Genomic DNA, 19,115 nt, shown 5'->3' on the forward strand with positions numbered 1-19,115 from the left:
AGTTACTGTCTATTGAGACTTCCGAAATACATCCTTTGGAAAGTTTATCAGGCAGCAATTCTACTTCCAGGAATTTATTCAAGAGAAATAAATATGAGCATGTGCATATTTATAAGGCAAGATATTGGAAGCAACCTAAATATCTCACAATAATTCTTAGATAAATTGGCTTTATGGAGTGCCATGCAGAAATTCAAAACATGGCTATATATTATTTTATTGTCATGGAAAGTTTTGAACTCAAAAAGTAAATCTTAAATGTAGATTATAAAATAGCATTCATGATTCCATTAAAAATATGACATAAATTCATATGTATGTTAGCACAGAAAAATGCGAAACATATTTCTTGATATTTTTTCCAGTGGTCACATCTGAATCAATAGGACTAGGAGATGCTTCAGTTTTGCTCTCCTGTGTAAACTTTAGTAATGCAAATAGCATACATTCAAAATAAAAACAACTCCAAGAAAAGCTTTTCAATGCCCAAGCAATGTGCAGCTGGTATTCCTCACTTGGCAGACTGCACCCACATCGATGTTTCCCACATGGTCTGCAGGAACAAGTCCACCATATACTGCATCCCCACTTTCAAGAGGCACCATCTACAGGAGCCCATTAAAGACCCTGAGAGAGTCTCTTTCATCCAGCTTCACAGTGTTTGCCCGACATCTGTGACCCCAAAACACCTACAGCTTACAAGTCTCAATGACAAAGTGGGACAACTCAAAGCAAAGTGATCAGAATAGCAAAAAGTCTGAAAGCGACATCCTCCAAGAAAGAAGGTTGCGGGAAGTGAGCATATTTAGCCTGCGCACTAAAACACCAAGGAAAAACACGGCAACCATTTCAAATACTTGAACCACACCCAGCAGTAAGAGGGAGCAAAATGCTCTTGTTCCAGCAGACCACACTAGAATGAATGCAGAGATGTACCCGAGAAGCAGAGTCCAGCCCAAACTAACAAAGGGTTTTCTAGGACTCTTGCTTTTCCCATCACTGGAAATGGCAAAGAAAAACTGGATACCCAGCTATCAGGGATGCTACAGAAGAAACTTCTCATGGGCTAGGATGCATGGTCACATGGCCACCAGGAGTCTTCCAGTCCCAAGATCCTCTGAGCAGGAATCAAGGAAAGCAAGATTTGAACAAACTTCCCCATAATCAGCTTAAGTCAGTCTGGCCATACCAGATTCTATCTGGAGGACCTCCCTGCTGGTACCCAGTCAATGCTCATAAATGTCTCCTCACACGGCAACCCCAGGAATCAGCAGAAATAGACACATTTGCCTCCTTTGGGACTAAGCACATCCATCTCTAAACCTTAGCACAAGCTGCAAATGCTCTGGGTACATGTCAGCACATTTGTACATCCCTGCTTCTACCTCTAAGAGGACCTGTTGGACACCTCCCCATATCCAAGGAGACCAAGACACTTAAAGGCCAAAGTTCATCAAGAGATAATGTTTTCCAGAAAGAAAAACACTCTTCCAAAGACAAAGAGGAGGAAAAGGACCCAGTGTGTACAAGTGAACACACTGCTTAGACAAACACACACACATGCACACACGCTTTTCTTTTCTCAAAGAGTTGGGGAAAGTGATCCATTTAGAAAGAGTGTAACAGGACACAGTAACAAAGATTTAGACAACAATATGCCCCATATATACAAATCTAAACTCTTGTGCTCTATCAAAAGACACCAGCATTTTAAAAGGGGAAGAATAATGAGGAGAGGGGCAGAGATCTTCTATCCTTCACCAAATTTTATTTGCATTTTTCAATCTACTTTAACAATAGATATTAACAGTGTTTCCGAAGAAATGAAACATAAAGGTGTTACTTTACTGAAGTCTTTATGTTTTCTCTGTAACTATTTTATAACTATGAAACAAAGAGCTATCCCTGTTCCCTCTATATTTTGGTTAAGATTTCCTCACTCCTCAATTTCCGCACTGCCCCTTTCAGGCTCCTCACACACTCTTTCCTCCCTCCCCTCCCCAGGCTGTACCTAGGTGCCCTGGTCCCAGGGCAGCTAAATCCCAGAGGCTGGAAAAGAGTATCTTTTCAAGAACAATGAAAAGTTATACCAAGGCTGGTATATGGTCAATGCTCTTGCCTGGGGTCATTTGACTCGCCTATCCTACCTACAGAAGAAACTGGGGCAGTTGCAGACAAGATAGTAAAATGTACACGCAGCTCAGGTAACAAGTTCAAGCTGGCCAGATCGGTCTCCTGCAAACATATGCCCAGAGCCAGAGCCTGCCTCCAGCCCCCTACCCAGGTATCAGTGGGAGATGACTCCACTTTTGAGTTTTGGTAAATTCTGAAGCACTCAAATATGGATTCATTTTGAATTTCCCCGAATTTTTGCCAGGACCCTTGGCAACAACATGTGCTCTTTGATACCCACTCCCAAAGTTCGTTTCAATGTTGTTGCTGTTCTCTAAAGCTCAATTTCTACAGTCATGTAACTTCACCCAGGTGCGCTGAAAATTACCTAGGCACTGAATTGAAAGTGATCCTTAAAAGTTGAGACTCCTAATGGTACCACAAAGAGAACCGTTCAAATTACCCACCAACTGGTACAAGAGCCTCCTGCAGGGGAAACTAAACCCAGAAGCCTAGAACAATGATTTTCCAACAGTGTTCTTCAAAAGCCATGGCAATCTACAACCACCTGATATGAACTGCATTCATCCATCTATTTTAACTACTAGAGTAAAACAAACACATGTTTTGATGTGTTAAACCAATTTTAACATAGTAGAAATTAACAATGAGGTAAACTGTGTTCTCAGAATAAACCACTTTTACACAAAACCCAGAAAAATAGCTTCTCTTGCCATCTCTGTTTACTTGGAAAGCATACTGAGATTGTGAAACTAGCTATTTTAAAAACTGTGATATTTGTACTACTTAGCTGGTGAATAGGGAGTATCCCTATGATATGCAGTCAAAACAAAATCCAATCTCTCCTATTTCTAAATTACATTCATCAAAACAGCCTCCCTGAAATCACTGATTGGGTTTATACTATTTGGGATTTAACCTTAAACTTGCAAAATATACTCCTAAAAATCACTACATTATGGGTTCCATGGAGAATAATGTGTTTTAAAAGCGTAATATTTTAAAGGGGTAATCATTTTCTTAAGTGTGGAAATCACTGGCCAAGGCTGATGTCACCTGAAAGTGGCTGAAAAACAAATTCCAGAGTGGATATTGTCTGAGAACTGACTGCTATAGTTCATGCTGCTGAATCAACTTAGGTGCTAGAAAATATTAGACTGGCCATGCAAAATGCACATGGCCGCATATAAAAGAACGATGCTTTATTTTTTTTAATTTTGGTATCATTAATCTACAATTACATGAAGAACATTATGTTTACTAGGCTCCCCCCTTCACCAAGTTCCCCGCACATACCCTTCACAGTCACTGTTCATCAGCATAGTAAGATGCTGTAGAATCACTACTTGTCTTCACTGTGTTGCACAGCCCTCCCCGTGCCCCCGCCTACATTAAACATGCTAATCATAATACCCCCTTTCTTTTTCCCCGCCCTTATGCCACCTTCCCACCCATCCTCCCCAGTCCCTTTCTCCTTGGTAACTGTTAATCCTTTCTTGGGTTCTGTGATTCTGCTGCTGTTTTGTTCCTTCAGTTTTTCCTTTGTTCTTATACTCCACATATGAGTGAAATCATTTGGTACTTGTCTTTCTCTGCCTGGCTTATTTCACTGAGCACAATACCCTCTAGCTCCATCCATGTTGTTGCAAATGGTAGGATGTGTTTTCTTCTTATGGCTGAATAATATTCCATTGTGTATATGTACCAATTCTTCTTTATCCATTCACCTACTGATGGGCACTTAGGTTGCTTCCATTTCTTGGCTATTGTAAATAGTGCTGCGATAAACATAGGGGTGCAACTGTCTTTTTCAAACTGGGCTGCTGCATTCTTGGGGTAAATTCCTAGGAGTGGCATTCCTGGGTCAAATGGTATGTCTATTTTGAGTTTTTTGAGGAACCTCCATACTGCTTTCCACAATGGTTGAACTACAAAATAACAATGCTTTCTACATCAGAAAATATCTATGATTCATGATTAAGTGTGCCAGATGCTTATAAAACTTTAAGGTCAGAGATACTCCCTTTTTATTCTAGTTTTTTAAATAAACAGTAGGAGAGTTTATATTTTGAGTTAATGAAACAGCACTGCTACCAAAATATTTTAGGGATACAGGTTACCCAAAACAACATCCTTATACTTGTCAACATTTTTAACATTAATTTACTGTTATTTTGAATTGAGCCTAAATAATAAATAGTCAAACATAAGAAAACATATTAAAGAGATTCTAGAAAAACTTTTCAAAAGAAACTAAATGAACAAGAGATTGTTTCAAAGAGAATAGGTGAACTGACCCAAACAGTTAAATCCACACACCCTTTTCCCTCTCTGCTCAGCCACGAAGAAAGGGAAATGAAGTCCTGCTCTTGGCCCACTTTATGAGGGGCGTGGAAGAACAAGGAGTTGGCAAAGATGATATCCAAACTCCAAAATGAAAAATGACAAACAAAGCTGAGACCAGGGACTGATCGTCCACACATGTCAGAGGCCCCATCCCAGAGAACGGACACCACAGTCCTCTCCCCGAGACAGGCAACAGTAGGGACCCAGGAGGGAAGAGGTCACTAAGGACCTTGCTTGCTCCTGACAATATTTTTCTTTCAATCATTAGTTCTTAAAAAAACAAACATACAAACAGCCCAGTTAATACTAGATGCTGCCAAAGATTGAGAGAGACTGGATCACTCATTACACTGCTGGTAGGACTACATGATGATACAGCCATTCTGGAAAATAGTTTGACAGTTTCTTACAAAATGAAATAGGCAATCCCAGTGCAAGCCCACAACTGCACTCCCTGGCATGTACCAGGAAGAGATGAAGACTTATGTTCACACATAAGTCTGTAACCAAATGTTTGTATTAGTTTTATTCCTAATAGCAAAGTGGGAAACAACCCCCAAGTCCTTCAGTGGGTGAGTGGGTAAACAAACTGTGGCACACCCACACCATGGAATACTGCCCAGCCATAAAAAAAAAAAAAAAAAAAAAAAAGGACTAATGGATACGCACAACTTAGATGAATGTCCAGGGAACTATTCAAAGTGAAAAAAGCCAATCCCCAAAGGGTATAGCGTGATTACTTACTCTTAAATAACATTTTTGAAGTAATAAAAGCATAAAAATAGAGAACAGATTAGTAGTTACCGGGAGTCAGAGAAGCGCGGGGGTGTGGGCACGGCTAAGGAGGGCAGTGTCTTCAGGGGGTCCTTGTGGTGACAGAAATGTTCTGCGTTTCACAATGTCAATGTCGATATCCTGATTGTGATACAGTACTGGGATTTTGCAAGATAGGGGAAAGTGGATAAAGGGTAAAAACGGTCTCTGCATATGATTTCCTACAGCTGCATGTGAACCTACAATTAGCTAAAAATGAAATATTAATTTTATAAATGCATAAATTAAAACACATTTTTTAAAGTCCAGGTACTGCAAAAATTAGGTGGAGATTCAATTAGCAATTGAGAGAATGGTTTACGAGACTAAGAAACACAGAATCACTTTTAATGACATCCCTTAAAGACAAGAGCAAAAGATACTCCAGCACCAGGTGACATGTTACCAGCACACAGCCTACAGCGGGCCTGCCCACCACGTGGACAAAAGTACAGGACCAAAGGGCCACTCCACAGGAGAGCACCCTCAGGACCAACAGCCTATTCCAGCCTGCTTTATCTTCCCGTTAACTACCCCAGGAGGCACAATCCCGGGTCTGCTCCACGTTTCCTAACCTGTGCTCACTAGGGTCTCTGACCAACAGCATACTTGATCTTATTCCTCGCAATCACAATGCCCATAGATGTATTCCTGGCTCCGAAAAGCCAGGCAATAAAGACACTAGTTGATTTTCCTTTAACACCCTGACTGCCAAACCTATTTGATCACAGAACACTGCCCCTGGTCACCCCAGCATTTCCTATTTCATCGGACCAGAGCACACCTTAGGAAACTTGGATCTAGCCAGTAGTACTCCAGCCTGCTAGGAAGGGGCCATGAACTGTAAATAAATCTTCTTGGCCTTAAGGTGAACTGGGCTCAACCCCTCAATAAAGGCAGTGGAACAGAAGGAGCAGCATTTTATGTGCCACTAAGAAAACAGAATGCAGGACCTTGGCTCCTTTAAGCTTTACCATTTTTGGGGTGTTTATCATGTGCTACTTAGGCATTATGCTAAGTAGATTAATCTTCAAAGTAACCATTTACAGATACTGTTATAATACCTATTTCATTAGAGAAAGGAATTGAGGCTTAACAGTGTTATAAAGTGGATGGGCTGCAGGTGAAGCAGGTATGACTCCAAAGTCCGAGTCCTTAACCAACCGCCTCCCGAGAGAGAGGGGAGGGTAAAGTTCACGTAAAGGTCATTACAAACAGGTGACAAAAAGAGACCTGTTCAACCAGTTCCACCTCTCACCTGATATCCCAGTTGCAAGGAAAGGAATTAGCTCTGTCACTGGCCATTCTCTGTCTCGCACTCCTTGGTCCAGTTGAACTTAGCATTTCCCTAACATGCTGCGCTCTCTCTGGCTTCCAGGCCTCTGTTCCCTTTGTCCAGAACTTGTCTCTACTCTCCCCTCGGCAGCTTCCACTCATCCATCGAGGGTCAGCTTAGGTTTCTTCCTTCTGGAAGTCTTCCTTGACCCTCAGGCTTGAGTTAGGGTTTCCTCCTAAGGGCTAACAGAGCCCCAAATATTCTACTCACAGCACATCTCAAAGCACTGCCTCTGTGACATGGTTCATCCCAATTAGACTGTGAGCTCTGAATCCATGAAGTGAGAGACTATGACCATCCTGTACATACCATGTGCCTGTCACACAGTAGGTGCTCAATTAGTATGAAACAAATTAGTGCATCAAACAATCAAATACATGGGGAGTACTGATTCTTCTGAGGCCCAAATCTTCCCCATCATTGGTTGAAACTTAACAACCCCTAAGCACCCCTAAGGATATTTTCTTTTTATTGTAAGCAGAATGGTGAAGCAGACAGGCTCTGAGTGAGAGGATTCGGGTTCAAATCCGACACTGTTATTAATTAGCTGGATGACCTAAAGCAAGTTACTTTAGCCTCTCCAAATCTCAATTTCCTCGAATAGAGATATATATGGTGCTGACCTCACAGTGTTCGGTAGGACTGAGTAAAGTAATGCACAACTAAGGATTCAGCAAGGCGTCTAGCACACTGATCGAGGCTCAACAGATATTAGCTCTTATGACCGTGAAAACAAGGAAGGTGAAGATAAGCAAGAAATAGGATAAAGTCTCAAAGTATAAAAAGAGGCAACCAAGTAATATATGATACACTCCTAGCTTTATAAAAAGGAAGGATGCTAAGAGTGAGCACAGGGAGAATGGAACAAGAAATAAAACTCAAAAAAAAAATACTGAAAATATTAAGCCAACTCATTTATGACCTGTTTTAGTGGACTGACAGCCAGAAGAAAGAAGTGCAAATTATAAGAGACCCGATGTTTTAATTTAAGTAATTGGATGTCTCTAAATTCAGAAACTTCAAAAAGAACAATTTATAGATGGTCAATTCACCATTGACCAACCATCCTGCTCAAACTTGAGGCTTGTCAGACATCGATTATTTCTGTTAATAATTCCTGCCCATGCAAGTACGGAAGAGCCAAAACAAGCCTACACCAAGCCACCTGAAACTGCTCAGGTTCCAGAGAATCCAGAGCGATTTGGGGACACAAATGCTTACACTCAATACATCTGTAATTTGGTTACACCTTTAACTGACTCCAGCTAATGTTAAGATGAGCCTAAAAAAACCCTACCATTAAGTACCAATCATAAAACTATTTTTAAGCTGTGCTAACTTTATTATATTGGACACCTAAATTTGTCTTTGAAATTTTAACTGCAAATTTTACTTACGATATGGATTTATTCTTAGTATGATAAATAATGTCTATAGCAAATAATACCACATACCATGTCAGACCGCTGTAGCAAACAGTATTCGATATTCAAGTTGTAAAAACTTGGATCTATCTTGTGAAGATTTACTTTAAACATATAAACAGCAGAAACAAAATTTCTTCTTTCTACCCTACTACCTCCAAACAAATACCACTATCCTATGGTTGAACAACATTAAGAAAAACATACTTTAAGAAACCTTTTATTAAAGCTAAATAAAACAGAATGGCACCAGTCATTTCTGCTATTGATGACCTTAATCACGTAGTCTCTGTGAACACATTCTGTTGCAGGGCAAAAGCCACTCAATCAAGTGTTCCCACTTCAATTTCTCTGCCTTCCTGACTTGTACACACAGACAACAGAGAAACAGAAGTCATCCACCAATAACATAATCCTTACCATCTATGGGGAAGGCAGTCGGATATTTTAAAAGTTTCTCAAGACAGATATTATCATAAAGACACTTCGAATTCTGTATCAACTTCAATGGAAGAAACAGAATATTAAATATATTTTCTTTCACTGTCATATGCCTGGAATTTGTTTTAAAATATTCCAGGAGGGGGAAAAAAAAGACCAAAACTGTAGGGCAATAGGTAAAACGATATTGATGCAAAACCGAAAACTGTTGAAGCTGAATGAAAAGTATGCACGGTGCGATATATTATACTATTCTCTACTTTTGCCTATGTTATGAAAATTTCCAATGCTAAAAAGATAAACAATATTCTAAAACAAACAAGATGTACACATACACCTAAGCTTAAATTTAAGGCTTGCCATGATCTCAACACAGAAGACACTAAAATACCACAAAAGGCTTTTCACCACTCTAAAGCCACAACTCAGCCAGTGACAACTCCCTAACAACTCTTCCTGACAAGGTCCAGTCCTTCAGCCCTGACAACAAACCCAAGGGAACCCCAACTCCCATCTCAGCACTAGCAGATACTGCTTCCAGCGGGCATTTCCCTCCGAAACACCAAAAACCAATGTAAAATGACAAATGTCTTCACATTCTCAGATCATCACCTCTAAAATGCTCTAGGACAGAACATTTGAGAAATTTTAATTAAACTGACATGAGATGAATTTTTTAAATTCCTAAGTCCTCACAAATAAAATCATAATCGGCCACAGTAAAATTAGTAAGTAAATTTCATGTAACACAGACCTTTGAATAATTTGCAAATAGGCTCTAGGAAATGACCTCAATGTAGGTGACTATAACAATTTTAAGAAATACTATTTTAAAAATTTTGGTCTCCAAAATTTAAATTACCCTACTTTTAACTTTCAATGGGCACATATTCCAATTAACCTAGGAGAAAACGGTCATCAGAACTTTTGAACAAAGTATAAAACACAGAACTCACGCTGCATGAAAATTAAGCAATCAAAACAACAGATAGGGAAAAACTTGTCCTTTCAAACAATACTTTGAAAAACAATCATACTTACCAGCACTTTGTTTTCAACTTTGTCTCCCTTCACTTCCAACTTCACTTTCTTCTTCACTGAAATTTTTATCTTTCTGCCAATAACATCCTTTATGCTTTCTGAAAGAAGGGAACAGTTTAATTATACTCTTTTATTAATAATAAGAAAAAAGCATTGGGGAGGAAAGAGCATTTGAAGGAGTATTTCAGGCTCTTTTTAGTGTTGACATTTTTTTTCTGCTTATTTTGACAAGCCTGATAGTGACCAGTCACCAAGTAGTTAATGAACACCTACTTTGTGCCTAGGACTGTGTGTTCAGATGATGAGGCAAATATAAAAGTATATGACAGAATACCAGTCCCTGCAAGGCTAGACATCAACTTGCTGGGCAACAGAATGCACACACAGAATGCATCGTTGGACACTATAATGAAACACTAGATTGCATGCAGACCATAAGCACAACAGCAATTCATTAACTCCTTTGGCTGGTTATCCTCTGGCCCCCAGAACTCTCTGTGCTCGTCCAGTGCCATACAAATATTACTGTTGTCTGTAAGCACCTTGAGGTTAGGAAATACGGCAAAGAACCAGGACCAAACAATTTAGCTAGAAAATGGTGTTCCTGGCCATCTGTGCTTCCAAAACCATCATGGTACAATGCCCCCAAAGAGTGCTAAAGGCAATGGAAAAGGAGGAATCGAGAAGTCGGAGACTTGAAAATGTGCAGTGGCGGGAAAGTCTTCCCCGACTCCCATGAGTACCCCCAAACTGAACTGGTTTCAAATCAAACTCATTGCATTCCCTGCTACTACTCTGGCTACAAATGAAGCTAGAAATCTTGGTGAAAGACAGACAGCCAGTCCCCCACTCTCCTAGAACTGCCTCCTAAGCAGCTCCTGACCCCCTAGACTTATCCCTGCATTCAGAGTCTCAACCTCTCAGGCCTCAGTTCCTACATGAACCAAAGTGACCCTTCCAAACCACAGGTGTGATCAGGCCCTTCTTGTTCTATGAGGTTTCAAGGAGGAAGGGACCCCTGAGATGGATCTTGAAGGAGCAGGAAGTAGACCGCTGGTTTCCAGAGCAGAGTGAGTGCACAGATACAGGTAGAAAACAGACTTTTTACTTCTATTTGCAGTATTTCAGATTGTTTTAGATGATTCACTAAATGAAGTGTATATGCAGGTTAACAAATAAATGTGTTTAGTAAGGGGTCATCTAAATATTCTTATTGGAAACCCCCCACAAAAGTTTAGAGTCACCTAGTTATATGAGAATAGTGAAGAAGGGGGGAGGAAAGGGCACTGCCAGTGAAAAGAAGGGCATGAAAACATGAGAAAGCACAGCTCATTCAGGGAACAGCAATGAGGTGGAACATTGGGGGGAAAGGGGACAGGCACGTACGGGTCCTCACTACCCTGGGAGCTCTCCATGCAGCTCCTATCTTATCATAACTTTAAACAGGTACAGGCACTCCTCCCTCCCCTAAAAAAGTGTGGGAAGTGAGCAACTGAAATTGACTTAAGAAGGTAAACCCATGGAAAGATGGGAAGTTATATACCAAAAGGTTAAAAGTAGCTACCTCAGAGTATTGGTGTGGGTGACATATACCCTTCGCATTCTTCTATGCATGTAACTTTTTAAAATAATAAGCCTGTATTTCATAATCAGAAAGATACACAACACATGTTTAAAACACCTTGGGGATTACCTTAAGGGGATATATTGAGGTTTTCACACAAGGCTGTCATTTTTAATTAGAGTAGAGAAGGCCTGTGAGCATTTAAAATGAGAGAAGAGCAAGTGCAGGAATTTCCCCTATCCCAGACTACTTAGATCATTTAAAGGCCCAGAAAAAGACACATTAGGCCTATCACAAAACCATGTGTCATTCAGTTGAATGATATGTGAGACGGGCAACACTTCATAAACAGAAAAACTCCATTTACAGAGAAGAGTTAAATTTTGGGAACCACCAGTATAAACCAGGCACCTTATTTCCATCCCATCCTTCCCACCCTTTCTCTTGGGTCTAAGTAATTACTTAACCTTTTCATTACCAGGCTCAAAGACAACTCATTTAAAAAATCCACCACCCTCTTCAGCTACCCTTATCCCCTGGCCAGGGAGGCAAACGCCCCATCCCTGAACTTTCTTTCCGGGGCCTCTGGAGGCATCTTCAGAGGCTCTGAGCCTATGTGTCTTCTTCCGGAGTAGGGTGTTGGAAAGATGTCAGCTTCCCAGAACCGCATAGACCCCTCCTCCAGCAAAGGCAGCTGATGCTTTATCTCAGGCTCGGGGAGACGCAAGAGGCGGCAGTACAATGGGGAAGGGGCGGGGAATAACTTCATACCCTAAATTCGGGTAAAAAAATTTTTTAATTCAACAAAAGCAGAAGCTTCCGTATAAACGTAGCAACAGCTTCTTTACATCAAGTTTCACCCGCTGACTTTAGCCACTAATGGAAGAGCGCGCGCCAACTCCTCCAAAGTATTGAGGCTAAGGAGAAACGGGGGGCAAATTCCTCAAATGCGCACGAACGGGCAGTTAGAACTTCCTCGTGTCAGCACCGACCAAACGGCACCTTTCTGAGGAGTGGAGGCCGTGAAGTGTGCCAAGGGTGGTACAGCAAGGGGCACAGGTCACCGGGGCTCAAAGCCCTGGCGCACAGACACACGTACCTCGTTACAACACATGCGACACACACACACACCAGCACCCCTACACCCCCGGCCCCACCGCCGGATTTCCAGAGCCCTTCCCCCACCTCGTTTTAGCTGTCATCTTAACCACCGCATAGTTAAGTTAAATCGCAAGACATAAAATCCACCCCGCGCCCCCCCTCAAAAAAAACACAAAACCTTAAGGGAGCCAAAGAATGGGTCACCTGACACGGGGTACTATACCGGTTTCCTAAGAGATGCGGGGTGGGGAAAAACAGGTTAATGATTATCAAACTAAAGCTTTTATCATTACCCTCAATTTCCTAGTCCGAGTTTGCGTCAGTCCTGTAACCCTTTCGCTCCCAGTTCGGCTCCCACGCCTTCCAGGCTCGGTCATTACAACCGGACTGGCGCCCCCTCCCCCAAGTCCGTGCGCCCTCCCGCCGGGGACCTCCTGGGGGCGGGGGAATGCCTGGCACACGCCGGGGACGACCCGCTGCTCGCCAGCCGTCCCGGTGCTGGGCTTCCCCGGACGTCCCCGAGGTCAGCGGCGTGGGCCGGTGCCTGGAAGGGTCCTCCTCGCTTCCAGGACCCCCAGGACCGAGGCAGCCGGCGCCCCGGGCTCGCGGCGGTCCAGCGGAGCCGTCCCGGGGCCCCAGCTCGCCTGGGCTTCTCGGGCGGTCAGACGGGAGCAGACTTCCCGGCGCCCCCCAGCGACCCCGCCGTCCACCCCTCCGACCTCAGGGGCGCCCAGCCTGGGCGGGGCCCGCGGGGCGGCGGAGGAGGGCAGGGGGTCGGGGGCGAGGGGTACGCGGGGGCTGGCGGAAAATCCACGACCGCGCGACCGACCCGTACCTGTGAGCTCCCCGGGGACCTCGGCGCTCTCCTCGGCCATGGCCGCCCTCTAGGCGCGCGGGCGCTGCCGCTCCAGCTCTGATTCGCGGGTCCCCGCCCTTCCCCGAGTCCCGCAATTTTTCAGACAGATGCGTGGGCCAGAAAGCGGGGGCGGGGATACAACGTTGCCGCGCCCTCCGCCCCGCCAAAAAAAAAAAAAAAGGAGAAAGTTGCCAATACGAGGTGGATCCCGGCTACTGCCTGCACAGGACGCGTCCCGGCAGTTCCCGGCGGCGGAACCGGGACCGGCGGGATTCCGAGGGGGCTCGGGGCGGACGCGCGGACCCTCCTGCCCCCGGCTCGCCGCTCCGGCCGCTGCCAGGCTCCCGCCCGCGCCCCGCGCCGCACCTGGGGCCCTAGGTGGACGCGGAAGGCTCGCGGCGAGGGCGGGGAGAGCGGCGGGGCGGGGGGCCGGCGTGTGCGCGCTCCCCGGCCGGCCCCGGCCCTCCCCCTGCCCCTCCTTCCCCTCCTCCTCCTGCAGCGCCTCCCGCTCACCTCGCGAGAGCCGGAGCCGGTTCCCCGGTGCGGGGGGCGCCCACGGGGGAGGGGCGCTGCGGCGGCCTCGGGCTCGGCGCCCCTGCCCCCCTTGGCAGCCTCGCCGCCCAACCGCAGAAGCCCTGCGCCGGGAGAGGGGCCGAGGGAGCCCCGCCTGGGGGGAGAGCCGGGCCCGCAGCGCCTTCCCGGCCCGCCGTCCCCGCCTCCCGGCGGCCCGGGGGAGGCCGAGGGTTGGGAGGCCGCAGACCCTGCGGCCCCGTCTGTGCGGAAACCGGCTCCTCCTGGGACCCTGCTACGCGCTTTCCGTTTCCAGCCCTCCCCGGGGCCAGGCGTTTCTTCGGCGTCATTAATTCCAGAAATGGTGAGCGGGAGCCCGGCGGAATCTGCAAACGCGGACCGCGCGGCGAGACGGCCCCTTGCGTGCGCTCGGCGGGCGCTGCGCAGCTGCCGTGTTCAGCCTCAAGACCTGGGAATTGTGAGACGCCTTGAAAAACGCCTTTCACTCGCGGCGCAACCTCGCGCTACCTCAGGGCATATTCCGGGAGCTGAGCTTTATTCACTGAGGCCGGACTCGGTCTGCTGGTGGGTCTGATCCTGCCGGGCTCTTCTGCCTCCGACCTCCCTGGGCTCCACCCCAGAACACTTGTGGGGGCCCCGGTTGCTGCCTAGTGCCCGGTGGCCGGGAGTACCTTCGTCGAATTAGGCTGCTTTTAAAGGACAGAAAAAGGGAAGGGGGTATATGAAGGGGAACCCTGCGTGATGGTGGTCTGTCGGTGGTCGCCCTCGGATCCCCAAGAAGAAACCTTCCGCCTCCCCGCCAGCCTAATATTCCCATTAAGGCATTTATCAATCTGGCCCCCTCCCACCCTACCCTCTCCCACCCCTTATTTTCACACCCTGACTCTCACCAAGACTATGTGCTGTTTGCTTTTCTCTTCCCTCTAAAGTCCTCTGATTCTTCTCTCTGTGTTTTCAATTCCAGTCCAGTGTGTTCCTTCTTTGTGAAGATTTTCCAGGGTGTTTCAAATCGCTGTGATCCCCCTGTTTAAAACTACTAGAATATATATTGCCTGAAACATGTTTGCAAACACTATTTGTCTGTCTTTACTGTTTAACTCTTCATTGCACTCTAGACTAGACAATTTGAAGGTAGGACTTTTTATTTCAGTCTTTTGAATCTTCTCGAAGACTTCTGCAAAGTAGGTGTTCAATAACCATTTGTTAACTGATGGGTTCTAGAGTTTTGCACATCAGGCTGTTTGTCTCAGAAGTTGGCTATTTCTTAAAGCTGAACATTTCCTTTATGCTTTAAATACCGTTTTGTGCAATAAATGGAAATGAACATCTCAAAACTATCTTCCATTCAACTGTGTGTGTTAAATAATATTTTCTGGCACATACCAGTGAAGTTTTAGCAATAGCCCTGAGGGTACCAAACCATGTGGTTAACTCTTGAAAATAAAAACAAAAGATTTTTTTTTCCCTCTGGGGCCTGGAGGGTCCTGAAAGAATGAAGAAAGGCTACATAGCAGTCCCATAATTCAGTGTTCCTTGGCATCCTTTAAAGAAAGCTGGGCTTTCAATAAAGAATCTGGCTTTTTCACTGCCGCAAGACGCTGATTGGCTGTTGCCCCTCTGAAGGCATGGATTCAGATTCAGATGAATCTCCTGTCTCAATGTTCAAAAATGACTGACTGATTTCGGAGAGGAAAGTCATTTACTTCTTGGGTGCAGAATTCAAATGTGTTTGAGAATAGCAAGCAGATAACTCCAAGTAACACTATTTATAAAACTGTAAAACCCAACCAGCAGTGACTGTCTCCTGCACAGTACAGTCATGGTGCTCGGTGCCAGCTTAGAGAAGGCATTTCGAATTCTGAAATGTGTGTTGACTGCAATCTGCACAACCCTCCAATGCTACACTTTCCTCAGCTTATTTGCCCTCCAACCTCCATACTTTTAGGTTTATCCCTTCCTACACGAAAATAGTTAAACTACTACATGAAATAAATGTTACTATGTACTGAGCAACAAAATAATTTTGGAAAATTATATATGGATTTCTATTTTTAGGTCTTAGGTTTATGTTCATATCTATATAGTATACAGTATATAATGTTGAGAAAATACTCTGAATAAAAAAAAAACCTGTTGAAAATGTATAATGTCTATAATTATCTAACATATTACTATCATTAGAATGATTAAATCCATGGAGACAAAACAAACAAAAAAGTTAAGAAATCAGCAAGCCTACAACAATAACAAAAACCCACAAACTTGCCCAAGTCAGTTTCTGATTTTGCCTATTGCATTTAGAACTGGTTTTAAAACTGGAATATATTCAGATTTCTGGGAACCAACATTTCTACTCTGCAAGTAGTGCTTTGCAGACTAACATCCCACCCTTAGCAACTACCACTGGTCAGGGGGCTTCTCAAAGAGGTGTGTTTTTCTCAACTGGGTTAATGTAGACCTTTCAGGAAACATACGCAATGTAAATGCTAAAGCTTGCAAAAAACTCTAGGAAAAATTAGTTTATCTCTGATTAAAAGACAATGAGAAGTAAATAGCTATTAAACAATATTCCTTTTTTTTTGGTATCAGTAATCTACAATTACATGAGGAACATTATGTTTACTAGGCTCCCCCTTCACCAAGTCTCCCCCAAAAACCCCATTACAGTCACTGTCCATCAGCATAGTAAGATGCTATAGAATCACTACTTGTCTTCTCTGTGTTGCACATCCCTCCCGGTGCCCACCCCACATTATCTATGCTAATCTTAATGCCTCCTTTCTTTTTCCTCCCCTTATCCCTCCCTTCCCACCCATCCTCCCCAGTCCCTTTCCCCTTGGTAACTGTTAGTCCATTCTTGGGTTCTGTGATTCTGCTGCTGTTTTGCTCCTTCAGTTATTCTTTGTTCTTATACTACACAGATGAGTGAGATCATTTGGTACTTGTCTCTCTCTCTGCCTGGCTTATTTCACTGAGCATAATACCCTCTAGCTCCATCCATGTTGTTGCAAATGGTAGGATTGGTTTCCTTATGGCTGAATAAAATTCCATTGTGTATATGTGCCACATCTTTATCCATTCATCTACTGATGGACACGTAGGTTACTTCCATTTCTTGGCTATTGTAAACAGTGCTGAGATAAACATAGGGGTGCATCTGTCTTTTCAAACTGGGCTGCTGTATTCTTAGGGTAACTTCCTGGGAGTGGAATTCCTGGGTCAAATGGTATTTGTTTTGAGTTTTTTGAGGAACCTCCATACTGCTTTCCACAATGGTTGAACTAATTTACATTCCCACCAGCAGTGTAGGAGGGTTCCCCTTTCTCCACAGCCTCGCCAACATTTGTTGTTGTCTTTTGGATGGTAGCCATCCTTACTGGTGTGAGGTGATATCTCATTGTGGTTTTAATTTGCATTTCTCTGATGACAAGCGATGTGGAGCACCTTTTCATGTGTCTGTTGGCCATCTGAATTTCTTCTTTGGAGAACTGTCTGTTCAGCCCCTCTGCCCATTTTTAAATTGGATTATTTGCTTTTAGTTTGTTGAGGTGTGTGAGCTCTTTATATATTTTGGATGTCAACCCTTTATCGGATCTGTCATTTATGAATATATTCTCCCATACTGTAGGATACCTTTTTGTTCTATTGATGGTGGCCTTTGCTGTACAGAAGCTTTTCAGCTTGATATAGTCCCACTTGTTCATTTTTGCTTTTGTTTCCCTTGCCTGGGGAGATATGTTCATGAAGAAGTCGCTCATGTTTATGTCCAAGAGATTTTTGCCTATGTTTTTTTCTAAGAATTTTATGGTTTCATGACTTACATTCAGGTCTTTGATCCATTTTGAATTTACTTTTGTGCATGGGGTTAGACAATGATCCAGTTTCATTCGCTTACATGTAGCTGTCCAGTTTTGCCAACACCATCTGTTGAAGAGGCTGTCGTTTCCCCATTGTATGTCCATGGCTCCTTTATCATATATTAATTGACCATATATGTTTGGTTTAATGTCTGGAGTCTCTAATCTGTTCCACTGGTCTGTGGCTCTGTTCTTGTGCCAGTACCAAATTGTCTTGATTACTGTGGATTTGTAGTAGAGCTTGAAGTTGGGGAGCGAGATCCCCCCCCACTTTATTCTTCCTTCTCAGGATTGCTTTGGCTATTTGGGGTCTTTGGTGGATCCATATGAATTTTTGAACTATTTGTTCCAGTTTGTTGAAGAATGCTGTTGGTATTTTGATAGGGATTGCATTGAATCTGTAGATTGCTTTGGACAGGATGGCCATGTTGACGATATTAATTCTTCCTAGCCAAGAGCATGGGATGAGTTTCCATTTGTTAGTGCCCTCTTTAATTTCTCTTAAGAGTGTCTTGTAGTTTTCAGGTATAGGTCTTTCACTTCCTTGGTTAGATTTATTCCTTGGTATTATATTCTTTTTTAATGCAATTGTGAATGGAATTGTTTTACTGATTTCACTTTCTATTAGTTCATTGTTAGTGTATAGGAAAGCCACAGATTTCTGTGTATTCATTTTGTATCTTGCAACTTTGCTGAATTCCAATATTAGTTCTAGTAGTTTGGGAGTGGAGTCTTTAGGGTTTTCTATGTACAATATCATGTCATCTGCAAATACTGACTGTTTGACTTCTTCTATACCAATTTGGATTCCTTGTATTTCTTTGTTTTGTCTGATTGCCGTGGCTAGGACCTCCAGTACTATGTTGAATAACACTGTGGAGAGTGGGCATCCCTGTCTTGTTCCCGATCTCAGAGGAAAAGCTTTCAGCTTCTCACTGTTCAGTATGATGTTGGCTGTGGTTTTGTCACAAATGGCCTTTATTATGTTGAGGTACTTGCCCTCTATACCCATTTTGTTGGGGGTTTTTATCATGAATGGATGTTGAATTTTGTGAAATGCTTTTTCAGTGTCTATGGAGATGATCATGTGATTTTTGTCCTTTTTGTTGATGTGGTGGATGATGTTGATGGATTTTTTAATGTTGTACCAGCCTTGCATCCCTGAGATGAATCCCACCTGGTCATGGTTTATGATCCTCTTGATGTATTTTTGAATTCGGTTTGCTAATATTTTGTTGAGTATTTTTGCATCTATGTTCATCAGGGATATTGGTCTGTAATTTCTTTTTTGGTGGGGTCTTTGCCTGGTTTCGGTATTAGGGTGATGCTGGCTTCATAGAATGAGTTTGGGAGTATTCCCTCCTCTTCTATTTTTTGCAGAACTTTAAGGAGAATGGGTATTACGTCTTCTCTGTATGTCTGATAAAATTCTGCTGTAAATCCATCTGTCTCGGGGGTTTTGCTCTTGGGTAGTTTTTTGATTACCGCTTCAATTTCTTTGCTGGTAATTGGTCTGTTTAGATTTTCTGTTTCTTCCTTGGTCAGTCTTGGAAGGTTGTATTTTTTTAGGAAGTTGTCCATTTATTCTAGGTTTTCCAGCTTCTTAGCATATAGGTTTTCATAAACAATATTCCTTTTAAAGAACTTACAAATGATATTATGTAAGATTTGC

At 43.5% G+C, this 19,115-nt stretch overlaps 1 protein-coding gene across 8 annotated transcripts in view; it reads right to left on the minus strand.

The window, feature by feature from the left end:
- CARMIL1 (capping protein regulator and myosin 1 linker 1) overlaps positions 1 to 13,523 on the minus strand; it is a 330,496-nt gene extending 316,973 nt beyond the window's left edge. For 4 of the 8 annotated variants that reach the window (XM_073224191.1, XM_073224190.1, XM_073224189.1 and 1 more), the window contains exons 1-2: positions 13,035 to 13,522; positions 9,535 to 9,632 (exon numbers count right to left, since the gene is read on the minus strand). In XM_073224191.1, coding sequence (XP_073080292.1) covers positions 9,535 to 9,632; positions 13,035 to 13,074 — 138 coding nt within the window. In that variant the 5' untranslated portion in view covers positions 13,075 to 13,522. Of the gene's footprint in view, positions 1 to 9,534; positions 9,633 to 13,034 lie in introns of all 8 variants that reach the window. The other 4 variants (XM_073224193.1, XM_073224192.1, XM_073224194.1 and 1 more) reach the window with 3 other exon arrangements.
- Positions 13,524 to 19,115: the final 5,592 nt, after the last annotated feature.

This window comes from Manis javanica, chromosome 16 (genome assembly GCF_040802235.1).
Source record: "Manis javanica isolate MJ-LG chromosome 16, MJ_LKY, whole genome shotgun sequence".
NCBI classification, from domain to species: domain Eukaryota; kingdom Metazoa; phylum Chordata; class Mammalia; order Pholidota; family Manidae; genus Manis; species Manis javanica.